Genomic DNA, 20,376 nt, shown 5'->3' on the forward strand with positions numbered 1-20,376 from the left:
AAAAAGAACCAACTAATCAAAAAGAGACTCAACAAATATAGAGGACAATCTGGTGACGGCCAGGGTTTGGGGGGCTGGGAGAAAGGGGTGAAGGGTTAAAGAAGTACAAATTAATAGTTGATAGATGGTCAAGGGGATGGGGAGTATGGCATAGGGAATGCAGTTAGCATTAATGTACTGGCTAGGTGGAGAGCCAGAGGAGAGAAAGAGCAATTATGGGGACTGTTCTATAAACTATATAAATATCTAACCAATGTACTGTACACTTGAAACTAATAATAAAGTAAAATAAAAAATCAAGAGGAAAAAAAAGACAATGGATAACAAAGGCTGGTGAGGAGAAAAGGGAACCCTGTACACTGTTGGTGTGAATGTAAACTAGTACAGCCATTATGGAAAACAGTATGGAAGTTTCTCTAAAAATTAAAAATAGAACTACCATATGATCCAGCGATCCAGTTCTGGGAATGTATTAAAGGAAATGAAATTACAATCTTGAAGAGATATCTGCACCCCTATGTCCATTGTGGCATTATTCACAAAAGTCAAGACTTGGAAACAGTCTAGTGTTTGCTGATAGATAAATGGATAAGGAAAATGTGATACACATACAGAATGAAATATTATTCAGCCATAAAAAAGAAATCTTACCATTTGCAACAATATGAATGGACCTCGAGGACATTATGCTAAGTGAAATAAGTCAGAGAAAGACAAATACTCTGTGATCTCACTTCCATGTGGAATCTAACACTGAACTTATAGAAATAGAGAGCAGACTGATGGTTACCAGGAGCTGGGAGAAGTGGAAGAAATGGGGAGATGTTGGTCAAAGAGAACAAACTTTCAATTATAAGATAAATAAGTTCAGGGGAATCTCAGCACAGCAGGACGACTCATTAACAATACTGTATCGTATGCTTGAAAGTTGCTATGAGAGCAGAACTTAAATGTTCTTACCATAAGAACAAACAGAATGGCAGTTAGGTAAGGTGAAGGATGTGTTAACTAACTTCAATGTGTTAAACATTTTACAGTATACATGTGTATCAAATCATCATGTTGTAAAGCTTAAACCTATATATTGCTATATATAAATTATATCTCGATAAAGCTGGAAAAAATGTGATGCATTCCATAGCATTTCCCAAACTTATCTGACTCTGAACCCCTTGTACACCAATTAGTATCATCTACAAAAATGTTCCACAGAACACCGGTTTGAGAAACAGTCAGAGTCATGCTATCTTTTCAATTCCTCCTTCTGCCTAGATGAAACTGCCTGCATCATAGAGAAACTGAATGCCTCTGGGAGAATAGAAGTTTTGCAGAGTTAACATTGATTGATGCCAAATGTCACAACTGGCATTGGGGGGAAAAATTGTTTATGATCCATGGACACGAGGTACATAGGACTGTGGCAGAAAGGAGCCGGTGTCAGGCCCTTATCCGTCTGTTGCCCCAGCTGGCTGCATGATCTGGGGGACATGGGGGCAAAGACTAAGAAAGGCCATCGTGAGAGATTTCACTAGTCTCGTTCCATTAGCCTCCTTCCAGAGGCTTAGATTTCTTGGAGGACTGTGAGGTCTGGAGTGTCTATGACTATGGAACGTAGGGTACGGGAGTCTCTGAAACTGGGGAGCAGAGGCGAGAGCAGCTGGCTGGAGGGAGGAGGAGATAAACACAGAAAAAGAGCCCTGCAAGTAGCAGCCTGGCAGGAGTACTGTGCACGTGGACAGAGTTCTGACCCCAAGAGAGTGGCCCCCAGGGGAGACCAGCAGGACTCAGCCTTCGGCTGCTTCTCTTACCTTTGTTCAGGGAGGGCAGTTTCAAGGGGATGCTGATGATTCCAACCAAGTCCTCCGTGGGGACAAGGGAGCGTAGAATTGACCTGATCCTGATGGCTTCCCCTTTTCCTGTCCGGATAAGCTGCAATGCAGGGTTGGAGAATAAGATAAAGGAAGTTCCCACAGCCCTGCCCCACCCCACTTCCAAACCTTTGACAATGAAATGGTTCTCTTTAATGGGGAGATATACTTTTAAGTTTTCCTAATTGCCATAGACACTTATTGCTATGGGGAAAAAGAGAAGCTTTCTCTTGATTTTCTAGAAGAGGTGCTTCTGAGGGACTATCTAACCAAGGAAGTCAGTCGATTCCTCTGCTGTGATTACAATGGACATGCAGTTATGGTATCACATCTCAGCAGTGTATGTGCAGTGTGCTGGTGATTTTCAGTGTGACTGCCATACAGGGAGTTCTCAGTGGACAACGTAGCCATAATTCTAGGCTCTAGAATTCTGCTAAATGTATAAAGACTTATGAATTTCAATTTCCTAAAAGTCTGATTAATGCTGAGCCTGGGGGTAGGTGAGAGGAATGTAGAGACTGTCCTAGAGAATTTGAGAGTCTCAGTGGAGTTATTCTGGGGTTGATGACATGATCCATATAGCCATGAATGGGTGAAACAGTATGTAAGGTACACACCCTCCTGCATGTGGGGATGGCAGGTATGCTTCTGGGCACAGGCCCTCAGCCGAGAACTGAACTGCCATGAGCCAGGATCAAATCTACCTAGGTACATTCCTCCAACTGTCATGCTTGGATATGATGCTCAGAGGCCCCAGGGGAAGAAAACCAGTCCATCCACCTTAGCTGCCATCTCTCATGCCTGTGGGTTGAGGGGTGGCTGTCAGTGATGATGGCATCTCCCCTCCCACCATCAATCACAGAGAAGGGGCCCAGGGTAGGGTTTGAGTGTGTGTGTGTAAAGAGTCAGACCAGAGGGACAGTAAGGAAGAAATTCTTTCCCAGATTGGGCTCTGATGCCATCTCGTGCTGCTGTCTTCCTAAGAATAAGCAAACTGTGTAACTTCCTTTCTGAAGTGATGACAGGTGGTTAAGGGAATTGGTGCCCCTCCTCCCAGCACTGTAGAACACTCTAGTGTTTCCCTGGCTACCTTTCAAGTTTATTTTATTCATTTGAAGGCACAGAAATGAAAAGATGGGCCTACATGGGTAAGGCTGGTTTAATCACAGTAGAAACTAGAATCCTAAATATTCTGATTAGCCTCCCTTATCAAGATTTAGACTTTCTTCTATCCATAGTACTTTTGATCTAGATTCTTCCATATTGGAACAGTTTCTCTAAACACTTGTTGATGGATTTGCAAACAGGAGAGACTGTATTAGGCAAGACCACGACATACTGGAAGAAAGCTAAGAGTAGGTGCTTTAATGCAGTGTCCTAAATTATAGGTCGTGACCAATTAGTAGGCTATAAAATCAAATTAGTGGGTTGTGACCAGCACTAAAGAGCATGAAATAGATTAGTATAGAATAGAAAAAATTAGAGTGCAATATTTGTAGTAAGGATAATTTTGTTTCTGGATTACGCATATAGTAGGTGGCAATGTAAATGATATTTCTTAATATGGTCGAAACAAATTGTTTTGGTCAAAAAGTTTGAAAGCCACTACTTTGTTCTGTTTTTCATTAGCATTAAAAAATACAACTCATCCACTATTAACTTGGCAGTGACCAAATGCAGAATCTCATTAACACCAAATACCACTGTTTATACCAACCCAATCTGTACTGCAAGTTTTTCTGGGAGAGGCTCTGGAATAACCCAAATGCAGTGAGCACTGCAGAGAGAGGCAGGCAGGCGCCAGGGCCTCGAATGAGAGAATCGAGTAATTCTTTAAAAGAATTACCAAGTTAAAAAAAAATTGTAAAGGCTATTTTTTCGGTTTTTGTGTAAAAAGCAGTTATTTCTTCTCTCACTTAAGATGTGAGGCCTTATGTGAAATAAGGTCACTTGCAGCCCCAGCAGAGAAGAAAAAAGGAAGAGGAAGAACACAACTTTTTAGGTCAAAACTGGAGGTCTGAGAAGACATCCCATAAAAATAGAAGCATCCTTTTGGTATGTCTGCAAAGCTTACTGCTGGGAAATAATCAGACACGAACTGTGGGAAGAGACTACTTTCCTGGTGCCTAACACCATGGTCATCAAGAAAAAAGGATTTTCCATGTGGAATAGCCTGATGGCCACAACCAAGAATCAAGTTGGTCACATTTTGACCAAATTGAGGCATATGCAACATAATTTTTTGAAGAAGGGGGCTGGGGGGCTTTTTAAACAGAATATGGGGACGATATGCCCAACTCATGTCACAGAGAAATCAGACAACACAGGGATTTGCCCAGAGTCATTCTTTAGTTCTACTTCGGGTACATGAGAAGACAGGGTTCTTTGGAAAAGACAATAATGCTGGGAAAAATAGAAGGCAGAAGGAAAAGAGGAAGACCAAATATGAAATAGATCGACTCCATAAAGAGCCATAGACCTGAGTCTGCAGGAGCTGAGCAGGGTTGTTGAGGACAGGACATTGTGGATATCACTTATTCACAAGGTCACCAAGAGTAGGAGCCGACTCAACAACGTACAACACACACATTCTTTAGAAAGCTGCAGAAGCAAGTATTGGACATGGGAACAGTTTTTGATAGAGAGGCATGTCAGCAAATGCCAGAGACAGAAGAAAAAAATTACATTCAAGAAATCTACAGTGCTCTTGGCTCAAGCCCCTCAAAGTTGCTCTCAGAGAATTCTACCACTTACGTGCATTTCAGGAGCACAGCGGCCCAGAAGATCTATAAGAGCTGAATAAAATGACATAATTGCATTGCCCATGTGCACGATCTCTTCATCTTCATTGTCCTCTGTGCTGCTGAGAAAGAACCAACACAGGGAGGTATGAGGACGCCTGGCAGGCCTGGTCATGTATTAAATACGAGCTGCTTGATATGAAGACACTCTGCTTATCCCAGGCATCATACATCTTTTCCCCTGGACACCTTCCCTCCCTTCAGAAGCTGACCAGGTGGTTTTAGTCACGAAGTTCGAAGGACCCAAATATTTGTCCCAGGGTCCTATGATCTTTAAGGCACAGGTACCAACATGAGCTGATCATTCAGACCATACACACTCATGGAGCAGCATCATAATCCCCACAGCTCCTACCAATCATCCAATTTCCTTTCCTCCCTGAATACACATGAAAAGCACACTGGACAAGGGGTGGGGAGGGCTAAATCTCTGTTCTGGCTCTGTTGGTAAAAAGCTATGTGACCCTTGGCCCCAGTTTTTTCTCACATTACATGAGGAAGTTGGGACAGCTTATGTTTTAGATTCTTCCTAGCTCCACTAGGTCACTTGTTAGAACCAATGACCAAAAGAAAAAAAAAAAAAAGCTAACCATCTAGCGAGCTATCTCTGCTGATTTATACCCATTCTCTAGATTCTGGGGTGTAATCTAGAGGTTGTGTTCAAGGAAAGGGTAATAATCAGAAGACATAATTAAAGAAAAGTTACAAGGCAATCCCCTAATGCACCAATTATCTCCTTAACGTTTAAATACCAAGATTAGTGATGCTGTGATTTTTCACATCCTGCAGCTCTTTTTTACCTAAGAAATTAAACCAAAACACTTTCCGAAGAGAAAGTGGAGTGTACCATCTCCTTTTAAAAGTGAGGTACGAAATGAGACACCAAGGTTTAAAATACTGAAGGGAACAAACTGAAGTTAGACACTGGCCATAGCCTTGCTGGTCCAGGCCTTTCAGCCTGCACAAAGAGGCCTCCTGTGGTGATGCTGTAGGGAGGCACAGTGTTGGCGGAAAGAGCTTGCCAACTTCTTGATTTTGCCAATTGGTCTAACTGGAATGGGAGAAATGGAAGTGGGTGAAGGTGATACTGATCACTAGGCTTGCTGGGAGTGTCGAGTCCACAACATGCTTGATAACATGATTTAAAATGTTTTCACCACAACTGTAAAGAACCCGTGCTTTCTCCACCAGGGGGAAGTTACTGACACTTCTTTGATCATCCATGTACTGGCCATATTTGGGAGTGCACCAACCATATCCGTGCCCGAAGGCAACTCCGTTCGCTTACACTTCTCTCTTGCATCCCTGAGAGGGGAGGTCCAGGGCTGGGTTCTCAGAGATCTTGATGGCGCCTTGCATGGCTGCCAACAGACCGTTTCCTCCTTCACCCCGCAGCGCTGGGCCGAAGCACTCTGGACGTCTGATGAGCAGCTTGACCACGACGCTAGCATTTTCTTCCACACTTTCACCTAAGGAAAAGAGGCATTCGTTTCTTCTCGTTGGAAGGGACAACTCGACAATATATTTCTAATTGAGGAGGCTGGGAGGACAGTACTTGATTGAGTTTGTCACTCACTCTTAAGATCAAGAAGTAATACTGATGGAGAGAAAGGTGAGATTTGCTAAATCAGGTCAGAATCTGTTTTTTTGAAGTATTATGATTAACCGATATAAATTGGAATCTTATTTTTCAGTTCAGGATTTTGTGCTGTTCATATTAATTCACTATATTTCAGTTCTCAGAGGGCAAAAAAAAAATATATACTACAGAGTCTGCCAGTGATTACCGATGAATTCACAGGTGACTGAGAGAATAAAAGAACTTTATATCTTTATTAACTCCATGAAGGGCACTTAAAAGGTATTTCCTTTCTTCTTTGAGAAGAGGTAAAATGGTAATTCAAGTTGGTGTGCCTCAATTAATATCTGAAGAGGTGACATCTTAGCTCCTGAGCTGTATTCCTATGGTCTAATACCTACCCCAGAACAAGCAGGTTTGTGTGGATGGTCCGCCAGGCATTTCTGAAATCATTTCTCTAGATAATCATCTACCTGTCTTGGTTATTCCGAAAATAGCTCTTCATATTTATCTTTGCATCTTTTGGAGGGAGGGGCACTGAAGAATTTTTAGACATATTTTAAAAACATCATAGGAATTTAAGTTCTGTTTAAAATTTTTTTATTAATCAACTTAGAAGCATTTTGAAGACATTAGAACGGTAACCCATAAACCTCGCTTTCAGTCCGGCTTTAGCAAATCACTATGTGAATATGAACACCGAACAATCTTACTGCATCTCATTTGTCCTGTTGAGATGTTCATGTCTCTTCTAGTTTTAGAGTGAGTCCATTAGTCTAACTCATACACAGAGATTTCTCCTTTCATGTCCAGAGGTTCAGAGGGGCTGAGCTTGCTGTCCAAATACTTAAAATTAACTTGTGCTCATCTCTCATACAAACTCATACTCGAACACATTTGATGTGACTCACAGCACTGGAGAGCCTACACTATGTCACAGCGGTAGCCCTGGTCTAGAGGTTGGCCTGAGAGGTTGGCCTGCTGACATCTTTTTTTTTCTCCTCTTTAAGTCCCACCCCACCCCACTTCCACCCCTGACCTATGGATGTTGCCGTTTCCCCTTAAGAACTGGATCTCTGAAGGTAGGGCGTCTCCTCCCCCAGGCTTGTCGAGCACACCCGGGGCCTGGCACACACAACACACTCGGGGTGCCTGGCGTACCCGGGGTATGGTTCATGGCTCCACCTGGGGCACGAACCCAGGACCTTATGTGTGTAAAGGAGACGTGCTAACCACTACATTATGGAGCCACACCCTTTGACATCCTTTTTTATCACTCGACCTTTTGCACTGCAGGTAAATTTCAAGACTGTAAATACATACCTGTTTACGTTTTAGAATTGTGTACTTGATTCACAAACATTTTCATTAAGCTGAATTTCAATAGGCCATCAGTAATTGAACTATACTGCTTTATAGTTCAATTCTTCAAGACTAAAATTTTTGTAAAGAAGTGTTTCTTCAAGTTTCATCTAATGTATTTGGCAGTGATCAACATCAAAACAAGAATTTGTGTTTATTAAACCAAAACCTATGTGAGGAAAATTCTCAGGAGATGCTAAAAGGGTAAAATAATCACAATGGTATGGCGGAAAGAACCAGTGAAAAGAGAAATCAAGGAGAGGCTGTGACATTGTGAAATTTGCAGAAGAGCGCAGAGAAAGTGATGATGTTAAGTTCTAAGACCGTGCTTTTCTGTAAATTGAACCTAATATTTATACCAGATAGAGTATAATCAAAGGAGGTATACTTAAAAACACCGTGAGAATCAACATATTTGAAAGTAAATATCCTTAGTCATAAACTCACAGTTAACTACTTTCGAATGTTGTTGGCCTCCCAAATGTATCGAGTAGCACACACAGCCATCCTCCCAGTTGTCACTTTTCATTTCAAGAATAACGAAGCTAAAACTTTGAGATTTTAAAAGTTAAAAAGCCCCTTTTAGCGTATTTAAATATCGGTACTCTGATTTTTTCAGTTCTCAGGATGGAAACACTTATGTGTCAGCCAGAGTCTTCACCAGCATGCTGAATTCAACTTTCCACAGCCATCAGCGTCTTGGAGTTTGATGGGACATGGACTCCAATGTGCAACAGAATGTGAAAAACCAGACTATAAGTTCTACACTGAATAGGCTCTCGAAATTCATTTGCCACATTAGCCTCATTTTATCTGAATCTAAGGTCTTCATATCTAACCTAATTAAATTGGCTCTGCCAACTAACCCAGGAAGCCATTCCTTGATTACTGAATTGTGAGGGATGCAGAAGGCACCCTGCAAGAGGAAGGACCTAAAGTACAACCACTCCTCCTAACTAGAGGGACCATAAAAAAGAATTTCCAAAGGCTTCACAAGGTACAGAAAATGGCATGATTGGAAGAGAGAGAAAATTCTCTTCTTAATTACCTGTAGCTCAGCATGCTGGACTACCAACCAAATCCACTGTAGGAAAGGTGGCTATTGGCCCTGAGGGCATTTTTCAAGGGAGAGAGAGATCTGAGGTAAATTAGTTTTGCCCAAGGGCTTACAACAATGCTTTTGCTTGAGTTCCAAAATGAATAATGAGCTTAATAACAGTGTGAATGTTCACAGTGGCTTTTTCTCAAAGGCTCGCAATACTGTCTTCACATTACCATCTTCTTTTCCACATTCCTGGAATAATTCGCCCCATTTTACTCCGAAGCATTCATTCTCACCACAGGGAGTATTAGTACAGACGCAATGATTTTACCTTCCGCTCATTGCTTTTCTTACATTTATATTCTAACTACAGTCCCTGTTTTCAGGTCCTTTGCCTATAATGCTCTTTCCCTTCCCATTCCCTTGTCATAAACCCTGACCTACGTAACTCCGCTTCATCCTTCACAGCAGGCTGTGAAGCCCCAGAGGACCTGGTCCTCTCAAACACTTTGTCCTCTTCCTTGAAGTACTGAACGCAAGTATAACTAATGAATTGTTTGTATCTGTGTGTGTCAGTTTTATCACTAGACTGTATATTTAATAAAAACAGGGCTGTATGTCTGAATTATCTAACCCTGTATACTCAAGTATCTTGTTAACATCTGGCATATAACGGGCATTCGAAATGTTTTTTGAATAAATAAATGGACTCCACTGAGACTCAAGATAGATGCTTGAAATGATTGGATGGAGAGCTAAGGATGACTATCCATTATTGCACTAATTAGGCTGTTTATAAGATCCTGATTCCCCAGATCTTAGTTAGTCTTAAGGAAATAAACATATTCCCCAGCAGTCCCAGTGCAGTAAGGGAGGGCCCTGGGGGCCCAGCATGAATGAGTCTAGAGATACCCTCATTTAGTTAAATTTAGAGAATTGCAAGAAAGGGGAGATAGCCAGGATTCTATCTTTTTTTTTCTGATAAGTGCCAACTTTAATACAGTGGTAAGCAACTTATATAAACAGGTTATTACAAGTGGCTAGGACATATGATCTCCTTAGTACCTTCTACCTCAGAAAGAGAGCTGAGGGTGGGTCAATAAGCCACCGTGACAGCACAGAGAGCAAATCAGGAACTGTTTTCCCATTTGGTCGTTAATTCAAACATTCATTGAGCCCATATTACATGCTAGTTGCTGATCCAGGGGCAGTGGGCAAGTACTGAAGGAGACAAGTCACGCCTGGACACGAGAATGAGATGAATGGGACAGAGCCATCCCGGCAAATCCACAGATCCAGAGCAGAGCTTCCCAGCCAACTTGCAGATAAGTGAGCAAGAAATAAATGCTTATTTATATCCCACTGAGATTATGAAGTTATCTGTTGGCACAGTGGAGGCTGACTGATTTGGGAGTGAGAGTGGAAGCAGGGAAACCAGTTCCTATGCAACTGTAGTCATCTAGATGGAAGATAACGATAGCCTGGAGTAGGGTGTGGCTAGTGGTGATGGAGAGGAGTAGATGAATTTCAGATATCTTTGAGACACTGAACAGAGTTTTGGACGACTGAATGTGGGCATAAGGAAAAAGAATGAATCAAGGATGTCACCTAAGATTTGATTTGAATACCTGCAAAGTTGGATGTGCTAGTAAGGGAGATAGGGAATCTACAAGAAATACTGGTTTGGGATAGATAAGTACAATTCAGTCATAAGATGTACAAAATTTGAGATGTCTGTTTAACTGCCAATAGAAATATCAAGTAGACTGCTGGATACACAAGTCTGGAGTTCAGGGATGAGGAAAAAGATGGAAATGTACATTTGGGGGATGATCAGCATATATGTGGAATTTGAAGCCAAAGAACTAAAAGAAAATCTTGCAGGGTGGACTGGCACAGTAACCTAAGAATTTTGGAGACCAGTATTTAGTCTCAGAATAATGCTACGATTATGTCTATATGTCTAGAATTTTTAGCCCCTATGGCTTTTTCACAAATATGTGAAATAAAACTTGGGTGATATTACAGCCTGGAATCAGAACTGGGGTATGCTCTGATAGAACAGAACCCACCTGTTAAATACAGGCATTCTTACTGAGTTGATGAAAATCAACTTGTGATGAGCACCAGGCTCATAATACTGCTGTTTGTGTGAATAATGTTGATGAAGCAGTTTTTGTCCTGCTTTACTATTTCAGCCAAAATCTGCAGTTTTATTTAGGTATCAGACTTTATTTACCACTCTTATCAATAAAATGACTGATAAAAAATCCACATACATATGGTTTTGGACACTTGAACTCACTGCCAAGACGCTCAGCCAGCACCACTGCTGGGACCCAATAGGGAGAGCTGCTGAAGAATTTACTGAGCATAAAAAGAACAGGGCCTAACATCCTTTCACCCATGCAGACTTCCTAATTTTGGTGTTCCGGGCATTGGTTTGCTATTGATTTCTTTGAGTAATTTATTCTCTATTACTTTTGTTGTTTTGATTATTTCTGGGCTTTGATGCTATTCTACTTTGGGATTTTACAGATAGAGTCACATTCCTTTACCTTTGTCTCTATAAGAATTTACCTAACTTCCTTCCCCTTCTCAGACATAGAGATTCAAGAAGGTCCGGTGGGAGGAGGAGGAAGATAGGAAAGAAGAGATTGCACATGCCTTATAATCAGTGAGAAGGTGTAGCACAGATGTTAAGTACCCAACCCCCACTAGCTGTATCGCAAATGTGTCTCACATTCAACCTTCCCCTCTCACCATCCTAGCCTAAAGTGTCTTCTGAGTACAACACTGTGCTGTTGTTCACAACTGTTTTAAACAGTTATTTTACATTTTTACCATTGGTTAATTTTTTGAAAGTTTGTTGAACCTTTCCAGGTGTACTGTACATTTTAGAACAAGAACCACATCTTACATTTTAATCTTAACCATCCCATCTTCGGTACCAATCACACTGAAGAATGGTTATATTCTTCCTGACTCTAAAAACATGAATACATGAACGGAGAGGAATCAGATGCTTCTTTTAAGCATCTATACTGACTATGCCCTTCAAAGCTAACATGTTACTTTGTACTCTTGACCCCAAAAGAATTTTTCCAGCTATATTGAGATATAATTGATATATCCGAAAAGATTTATGTCTCCCAGCTCAAAGTCCCATCAATAGGCATTCCCCATACTATTCTGTTAAATTATGTAGATTTCTTTCTTCAAGATGTTATTCATCCTTGCCTTCTTACCCAGTCATTCCGAGATTCACTCTACCAGATTCCAATAAGAACCATGATTTTGGGCATGCAGGTAGTCACATGTGTCACTATGTGGGTAGGTGTGGTTGATTACAGAATTTTTAGTGATTATTCCATGTATGTTTCTGATCATTCTACTTAGGCTTGCTCTGATTCCTGCTATCATTTGTAAGTGACTTTGGGGTAGAACTTCTTGTCACGTCTCACAGCTTCTCATGTACTCTTCATGTGTCATATGAGGTATGCCCAAGTTATGGCCACTGATGATAAATCTGCCTAGAGAAATTCAGCAAAGCTAGGAGATACGCTGTTCTTCGCAACCAAGTTGTAACCCAGGGAAGATAGTGCTGAAGTAAGTACTCCAAGGACTCAAAGAAAGCACAGAAAATAACTTTTCCCTTCTTTTTGTGGATTGGTGAGAAATCTTGTCCTTGGAATCTACGTTAGGAAAGGATCAGACGCCCAGACATATCTGTATCTAGATTGATTATAGAATTTGCAACTGCTGGGTAATCTCAATTTCATTACTTTCAGAGTTAAACACACCTCAGGGCTTCCAGCAAGCCAATAAAAGTAAAGTGAAGAAAATTATATGCTTTAAGTTCTTTCAAACACAAATTTTGTTTAAGATGATTTAATACGAACATTAAGAAAGACTAGTAAAATAAAATTAAAAATAAATTTCCAATTCTATTATTTTAATATAGCAAGAGCTTTTGATTTGGGTTTTAAAAATGTTTTTGTAAAAGCATTAGCACCAAACAGTAATTTAATAATGCCACAGCTTTGATGAACTCAAAGGAGAAAATGACGTTACTCTTTGTTCATTAGGAAAACAGGGCTACCAAGATAATACTGCAGAATGGTTTGACTAATGTTTGGCCTCTGGAGCCAAACTTCTCCAGTTCAAATTCTGGCTTTACATCTTTCAAGCTGTGTGATTCTGAGCAAGGTACTTAATCTATAAAATGTGGAAGATAAGTGTATCTATTTCGTTAGATTTTTGTATTCTGTAAGTAAGTTAATACACTTAAAAGTGCTTTGAACAGTGCGTGGCATGTGATTAATGCTCAGAAGTGAGAGCTGTTATCATCACTACCATTATCTTTACCACCCACTATCACCAACTCCATCATCACTCACTACCACCTACCACAGTCACTACTACAACCCACTATGATCATCCACTATCCAACTATCATATCCCACTATCACTCACCATGACCATCCCAATTATCACTCATCACTACCTACAACCCACTATCACCTCCATCTCCCCTAAAACCTGCTACGACCACTACTCGAACATCATATCCCACCACCAAGAATATTGCTAACTGCCACCCACTATCACCACCCCCAGGATTACTCACCATCATCCACCATCACCACATATTACCACCCACCATTACCTACCACCACCATCCAACACCCTACCCCTACTCCCACCATCATCACCCAACATGACCACCCCCATCATCTACCATGATCATCCATAACACCTTTATCTTTCATTGCTGAGCAGAGGCCACAAAAATGGCCAGGAAGTCCTTTCAGTCTCTTGTTAGACACAAAAGACTTGTAAAGGGCTTTGAGATCTCGAGGAATCTATTAGAGTCTTCCCATTTCAAATGCCCTAATACTCTTGTAAGGATCGTGAACAACTATGATAACTAACATGACTGCAGGCACTCTATGTTTCTGGCACTGGGCTAGTCAAAGTTTCCCACAGATTATTTCATTTAAGCCTCAAAACAACTCTGTGAGGTACATACTATCATTAACACTAACAGATCTCCAAAAAACTGTGGATAGGAAAGTTTTATTAACTTGCCTAAAGTCACAAAGGTAGTAAGGGATCGAGCTATGTTTGAACCCAAGATACTCCATTCTCCAGCCCAAACTCTTTCACATCACTCGACTGTGCTTGAGCCTTTCTTTCTCATTCTTTGGGTGTTCAACACGATTCTAATATTTTTCTTTCTCATCTCTCCATCTCTCCATCTCTTTCATGATCTCCCCTGTGACAGCCTACTCTTGCCATTTCAGCTGTACATGATCTGCTTGTATATTCAGCCCCAATCTGTTGATTAGCTGATCTCTTTTCTATACCCCCAATTAGGGGTATCTCCTTTAGGGGGTCACATACTGCAAAACCAACATGGCTTGAACCAAACCAAGTGCATTATCTTCCACCTCAAACCATTTTCTCCTCACATTCTTATTTTTATCCCCACCCTTAATTCCCTAAGCTTCAATATGACTTCTGTTTCTCTCAACATACTCAGGCCCAGCCACTATAATTATCACCAACACATAGTTCTATAAATTCTGCCTCTGTAATTTTTTTCAATTGTATCTCTAACATTCCATTCCTACCACCATTATTATAATTTATTATCCTAACCTAGGCACAGAAGTGGTTCCCTTCAGTCTCATGTTAATAAGATTTCCCAGTTCCCTGCACAATGAATCAAGATTAAACTTTTCAGTTTGGCATTTTAGTTCTCCTACCTACCTTTCAAACCTCATCTCTTACCACTATGATTCACGTATCTATCCTCATGACCAACAGATCACTGTGTTTCCTGAGCACAGCATGCTTTAGCCTTCAGGCCACTGCTCATGCTGCTCTCCCACTGGATCAACATTCTCGCATCTCTGCATCTGGAAATTTGATCAAGCCCATCAGGCCTTTTCTGATCTTCTCTATAGGATGAGTTTCCCCTCGTGAAGCCCTCCCACACAATGTCCCTGCCTTACTCCACTCATTTAAGAGACCTCTGTCCATGCCTACTTCCCTTTCTAGCCTGTAAATTCTTTGAAAGCAGAAGCTAACATCCTTTGCTAAAACCAAATGTGGTCTTTTTATTTATAGAAACAATAATCATTAAATTGAAATGTGTGTGTTTCTTCTGATTGGCCAACTTTCTAGAGCTTGATACATTAGCAAACAGCACTACAGAGAATAAGTTAAAAGGGCATAAAACAATCTGAAAGCAAGAAGACAGGCTAAACATTTTGGTCTAGAGTTGAGTTCAGTATTGTCATACATGACCGGCATAAGCAATCTAGATAGGAGCACAGCCAGTGGATTCCTTTACCTTCATAACCCATGTAGACAGTCCCACCAAATAACTCATAAAGTCATTTGATCTTGACTGCAAAGGTGGCCAAGATGAATAAATTGGTCCTGCCTTGATCTGGTTTCTGTCATAAAGTATACTTACATAATTTGGTGAGATTTATGAATCCTTAAAATCCACTTTACAAAAACATTTATCTTTATTACCACAGCAACTCTGCATTAATTCTGGACATGTGATCATTTGGATAGGAAGTGGAACAGGCTATTACAGGATACCCTGAAACCGGCCTCAAAGAAAATGGAGTTTAGCAATGCTGGGGATGAACAGATAGCACCAGTGAAGAATACACAGAGAAGAGCAGAGACAGGCGATTAAGAACCTGGCTGGATGAGACCCAGGAGAACAAAATACAGACATCTCAAAGTCTGTGACCCAAGCAGGAAAAAGGAAAAACCAGGAAAATGGAAATGATTCAAATATTAAAAATAGAATATATTACAGGGAAGGACAGTAAGCAGGTGGGATGGGCATGAAAGGAGACAATAAGAAAAGCACACGGGAATATTATGATCGCATCATGTCAATATATTTTGAGGTAAATTCTCATACTTAAAACAACTTTTATAATCGCTTGTTAGCTGCAATTCCTTTTTGTAATCACTTAATCAGCTCAGCTGGATTTGTTGCCCGGAACTCCAAACTGGGGAAAGGGAGAAGGATCATAGCTATAATATAAATTAAAGTGAATTAGTATTGTAACAGAATCTTGGGAGACAAGGTACATTTTCAAGAAAGCAGTCCACGTACTTTACAAAAGATTCAGCACATTATACTAGGGCAAATACAGAAGTTTTATAAACCTGGAATTCACTGTAAATTGGAAGTAACTTGTATTAGGAAAAATAATATTTGGGATTGCTATACTATTTTTTTTTTCAGGGAGTTTAGTTGCCTCTTATAACTATTCTATTATTCTTAATTTTTATTCATTTATTCATCTATCCATCCTTCCTTCCATTCATGCAATAGTCTAAGAATCTGGAGGCATACCTGCATTTAACTCTGTGAAACAGGTGAGCTGAAGGTATTAATAAGCCCCCCTTTTACTGATAGAAGAAGTACAGAGAGGTGGTAAGTCCAAGCCTATGCAGTGAGTTTCTTGCTGAATCTGGTACTAGAGCTCAGGACTCTATCAGACTCTACTCTTGATCCTTGTCTGGCCTGATTCTCCCTGAGAATTTTCTACCAGCTGTCACATACATGTAGAATTTATCATATTTATGGAGAGGAAGCAATGCAAAGGATCCCTTGTATGTATCCATGATTATGCCACCTCAGGTCTGAAAGGCATGGAACACTTGGGACTCACTGTTCACGAAGACAGCAAACCTCAGGAAGGACAGGTAGCGCTCCCCTTCGATGGGGTTCCAGCCGACATCAGGGTACCCTCTGGCCAGAAGCATGGCGCAGCTCTGGAGACCACAGCCTGCCAAGTAGGTCACCACCTGCCAAAAACAGCACAAAAGTAAGTGCCCAAGTTTTTCTTTCTCTCTCTCTTTTTTTTTTTATAAGATAGTTGTAAGGCCTGTGAAATTCTAGGACCAGAAGGGGTTTCATTTCCCTTGAAGATAGAGGGAGCCCCAGATTTTAAAGTGTATAATTTAGTAAATTTGAAGCCAGAACCTCCGATTCGTTTTTGTTTCCAAGTAATCAATAAGACTGATCATTGTTATGTAGGAATACACATGTCCTGTCAGTTCTTTGGTTTTCCCAGTTCTGACAGAAGTGAGCTGCCATTTAAAAATAGGCCTAATTAGGGTGCATCTGGGGAGATAACAGTAGACCCAGGCTGACCATGTGGTATTTCAAGACTAAATATTTAGTCACTGATTAACTCTCGGCGGGCCCTTGACTAATCAGGGGTCTCTACTCAAGTTCTGCAACGGTTGTCCAAAGTGAAGAGTCGAGATGTTTAGGCTGGGGTGGCTAATAAAGAGGCCACTGCCAGTTAAGGACCAGGACTGGTCATGTTCTCTTTGCTTCCATGTCACCAAACACTTGTCACAAAATCTCAGCTCTGTGATCATGTGGAATATTTTAGAATCTGCCTACCTTTTAGAAAGTGTCAGGCAAAAGTCTGGCAAACAGACCTCTGCTTGAAATTCAGTTGTTATTCTAATCTAGTCTTGAATATTGTATGTATACAGGGGAAAGGAGAGAATCCACTATGTGGAAAAAGAGTCAGGAATGCTGTCTTTTTCACTTTTTTAATCACCAGGGCCTGGTACATACTAGGTGCTCAATCAATGTTTGTCAAATAAACCATGTATTTGCTGATGTCAAATAGTCGAAGTCATTTTGCAAGAATAATGAATCGAAGTAAAAACTCAGTAAGGAATTATTGTCACACTTTTTCCTTCTTAAAACAGTAAGGATACTATTGTGCTTGGAGTTTATATTAAATTTGGCCTCTAAAATGTCAGAGAAAAACATCAATAAAGGCATGGTTTAGGCAGAATTTTCAGGGTTACAGGTACTGAGCATTTTGCTGGTCACTAAAAAAAGTGCCTGTGTGTGTGTGTGTGTGTGTGTACACTCATGCGCAGGGGTGGGGTTGTTGTTGTTCAGTCTTTAGGGACCTAATTTCTATTGTGATCAATAGAAGGGAGGAACTAAAGTATTTATTGATCCTTCTCTCTTCTCTCCCAGGAACTACACTTGGGTAATTTCCTGACACTGGTCTGAGTAAAGTCTGTGCACTGTGTTGAGCTGCCAGAACCACTTGAAAAGGGGGCGGCAAACCTCATTACCTCCCTTTACAGATTTCCCAAGTCCCTGCTTCTCCCTTCTTCTAGCCACCTGGCCTCCAGTTATTATTTCTTGGATCTTCCAAGGGATGCTTGGGGTCTTTGTTGAGCAGTATCATTTGAAAAGATGAACTGTGACTAAAGATGGGGTGCCAAGTATTAAACTTTGTGGCACTATCTGGTTGTAAGAGAACAATTAGCTACTTTTTTATTCAGGCATTAGTTGTCATCTCATCACCTAAAATACTGTTATTTCTGTTTAAATACATGAATAATAAAGTTTGACTGAAGTCTGTCCCACTAGAAGCAGAGACCATAAATAAGTTTGTGAAACAGCTATCTTACTGCTGGTGGCACAATACTGAGCCTGTTTTTGTATGGGGAGGCTGTCTTGCTTCTGTTCCAATCGGTTCTTCTTATTGAAACCAGGTCGTGCTTTCTAAACTGCAAACCGTATAGTGTTACTACTCTGCTTACAGCTCTCCAAATGGTTTCCAATGCTCTTGGCTCTACAGTGAGGTAAGAGCACGGCCTCTGGGGCCAAAGACTTTTGAACCCTGGTTCCAACCCTTATAAACTCCATGACATTGGAGATGCTACCTAATTTCTCCATGCCTCAGTTTCCCTCCTACAACTGGGGCAATAACAAAAAGGTGTGTTCTGAGGATCATGTGAGTTAATTCGGAGTGGGGCCTGGTGCATGGTGATTCTGCAGGACCTATAGGAGTATGCGCTTTTGTTACTAAGAGTAATGATAGCATAAGGTCCAACTCCTCACTAATCCTCACGTCTCATACCTCCCCCGAGTACTCTGTGCACTGGTCATACGCAACTTTCCGACCCTCAAGCTCACCATGCTCTCCTCTCAACCATTCCTGCCATGTTCTTGCCAACAAGGTGGCTGATTAGCTTCTACTTACCCCTTGGCTCATCTCTTTTCTCAGTAACCATTCTGACTCCATGCCAGGGTTAGGTTCTCCTCTCCCATGTGCCCCCAAACCTATTACATAGTGAATGACCTTTGACTTGTTCCCCTCCCCTCCTCACTAGAATGTTCTTCCCCACTCTCAGAAAGTGCATTGTTACTCTTGTTAGCCATCCATTCAAGGAAATAGTCCCAAGATGAGATGGGGCAAGGTCAGGTGAATCAGCCACCACCACCCCCGACACCAGAAACACTGTTCACTGTCTCAAAGTGGGCAGCTCAGCTTTGTCTCATTTGTACGTGGATAAGACATGTGTAGGCATTCTTTACCTTTATATTGATTATACAGTTTTCTGTCTTATGTCTTTTTTTAGTACGTGAACTTATAAATTCAATGACCTGGAACTTACTAGGAATCCACAAGTGTCTGGTGGTGTTCCACGTAGAACAGTGAGGCTGGGCTTCCACGTACACACACGTCTACATACCCACAGAAGATGCTCTAATTACCGTGTGGCTGCCAGTTACTTACATTCTACCACATTTCCACAGTATGTGGAAGAGGTTCTGATGGAAGCCCAGCCTTTGGTCTGCATCTGCTTGGCTTGGCTGCACTATAGGCAGGAAAGAGCAAGCACAGTGCCTCCCAGGACCAGTTACCTTCTCGAGGTCTGGTTCCTCTAAGCCCAGCGCTAACTCGTTGTTGTCCATCACGGAGGAAGCTGCCACATCCAGTGGAGTGGAACCCCTCATCGACGGGGAGGCTGTAGGAGGAGGAATAAGAAGGAGCGAGAAAGGGGCAGAGAGACCATCCCTCGCTGAGCTGAGATTGCAGTGCACACAACTGGCCAGGAGAGGGCAGCAAACACAGCAGAACTGGGTCATGCTGCTGTTCTCTGAGGGGACTGCTAGCCCAATTTAAGAACAACAGTTCTATTTGCTATTCTTCTTCCCCACACTCATTGCTGATTGTGAATATGGATTAAGTTAGAAAATCAGTTCACAGGATCAGCTGGGACCACATACTTTCAAGTGCTGTTCTAACCTGAAACTTCTTGGGGCCCTCGTTTGATGATTGCTCCAAAGACTCAGATATCACTTGAATAACTAAATTCAAATGAGCTGGCTGTTTCTGGGCCACCACCTAGAATTTAAAAATAGGCTCGAACAACATTAGCTCATCAGGTCACCACTGTTCTCTTTGGTTTTCCTTTGTCTAGTTCTTAGGCTGGAAATAAAAAAAACTTCAGGTGGCATTTTTACAAAAAGATTGGTAGCCTGAAGTTGCATTGTATAAATAGGAAACCTGAGATTTCAGATTTCACATGCAGATGTTATGTATTTGCATCTTCCACAAATTCATTTGTTTCACATTCATAACAATGAGTAAGGCATATGCATTGTGTTGCTCTTCTTTCTGGTGATGGATTTACACTGTTTTTATCCACAGCTGCTTTTGGCAAGTCCACCTTGCAGCTATGGAAAGCACTGGCTGGTTGGCTGATGGGACAGGCATGCAGCCTGCACCCAGCCTGCGAAGAAGAGAGTGGACCCATGACTTTGATCTCAGCAATGCTCCCTTGGTCAGCTCAGTTGGCCGGGAAGAACCATGTCCCCACACTTTACCTGTAATTTCAAGCAGCATT

At 41.3% G+C, this 20,376-nt stretch overlaps 1 protein-coding gene across 1 annotated transcript in view; it reads right to left on the minus strand.

Annotated features, from left to right (window-relative positions):
• The window catches only part of RYR3 (ryanodine receptor 3), a 346,270-nt gene that overhangs the window by 118,723 nt on the left and 207,171 nt on the right, over nucleotides 1-20,376 (minus strand). Inside the window, exons 41-45 of the mRNA XM_023527702.1 lie at nucleotides 19,391-19,494; nucleotides 16,368-16,503; nucleotides 5,958-6,138; nucleotides 4,623-4,731; nucleotides 1,809-1,929 (exon numbers count right to left, since the gene is read on the minus strand). Of these exons, the coding sequence (XP_023383470.1) occupies nucleotides 1,809-1,929; nucleotides 4,623-4,731; nucleotides 5,958-6,138; nucleotides 16,368-16,503; nucleotides 19,391-19,494 (651 nt within the window). The remainder of the gene's footprint in view (nucleotides 1-1,808; nucleotides 1,930-4,622; nucleotides 4,732-5,957; nucleotides 6,139-16,367; nucleotides 16,504-19,390; nucleotides 19,495-20,376) is intronic.

Source organism: Pteropus vampyrus, unplaced genomic scaffold, assembly GCF_000151845.1.
Source record: "Pteropus vampyrus isolate Shadow unplaced genomic scaffold, Pvam_2.0 Scaffold19, whole genome shotgun sequence".
NCBI classification, from domain to species: domain Eukaryota; kingdom Metazoa; phylum Chordata; class Mammalia; order Chiroptera; family Pteropodidae; genus Pteropus; species Pteropus vampyrus.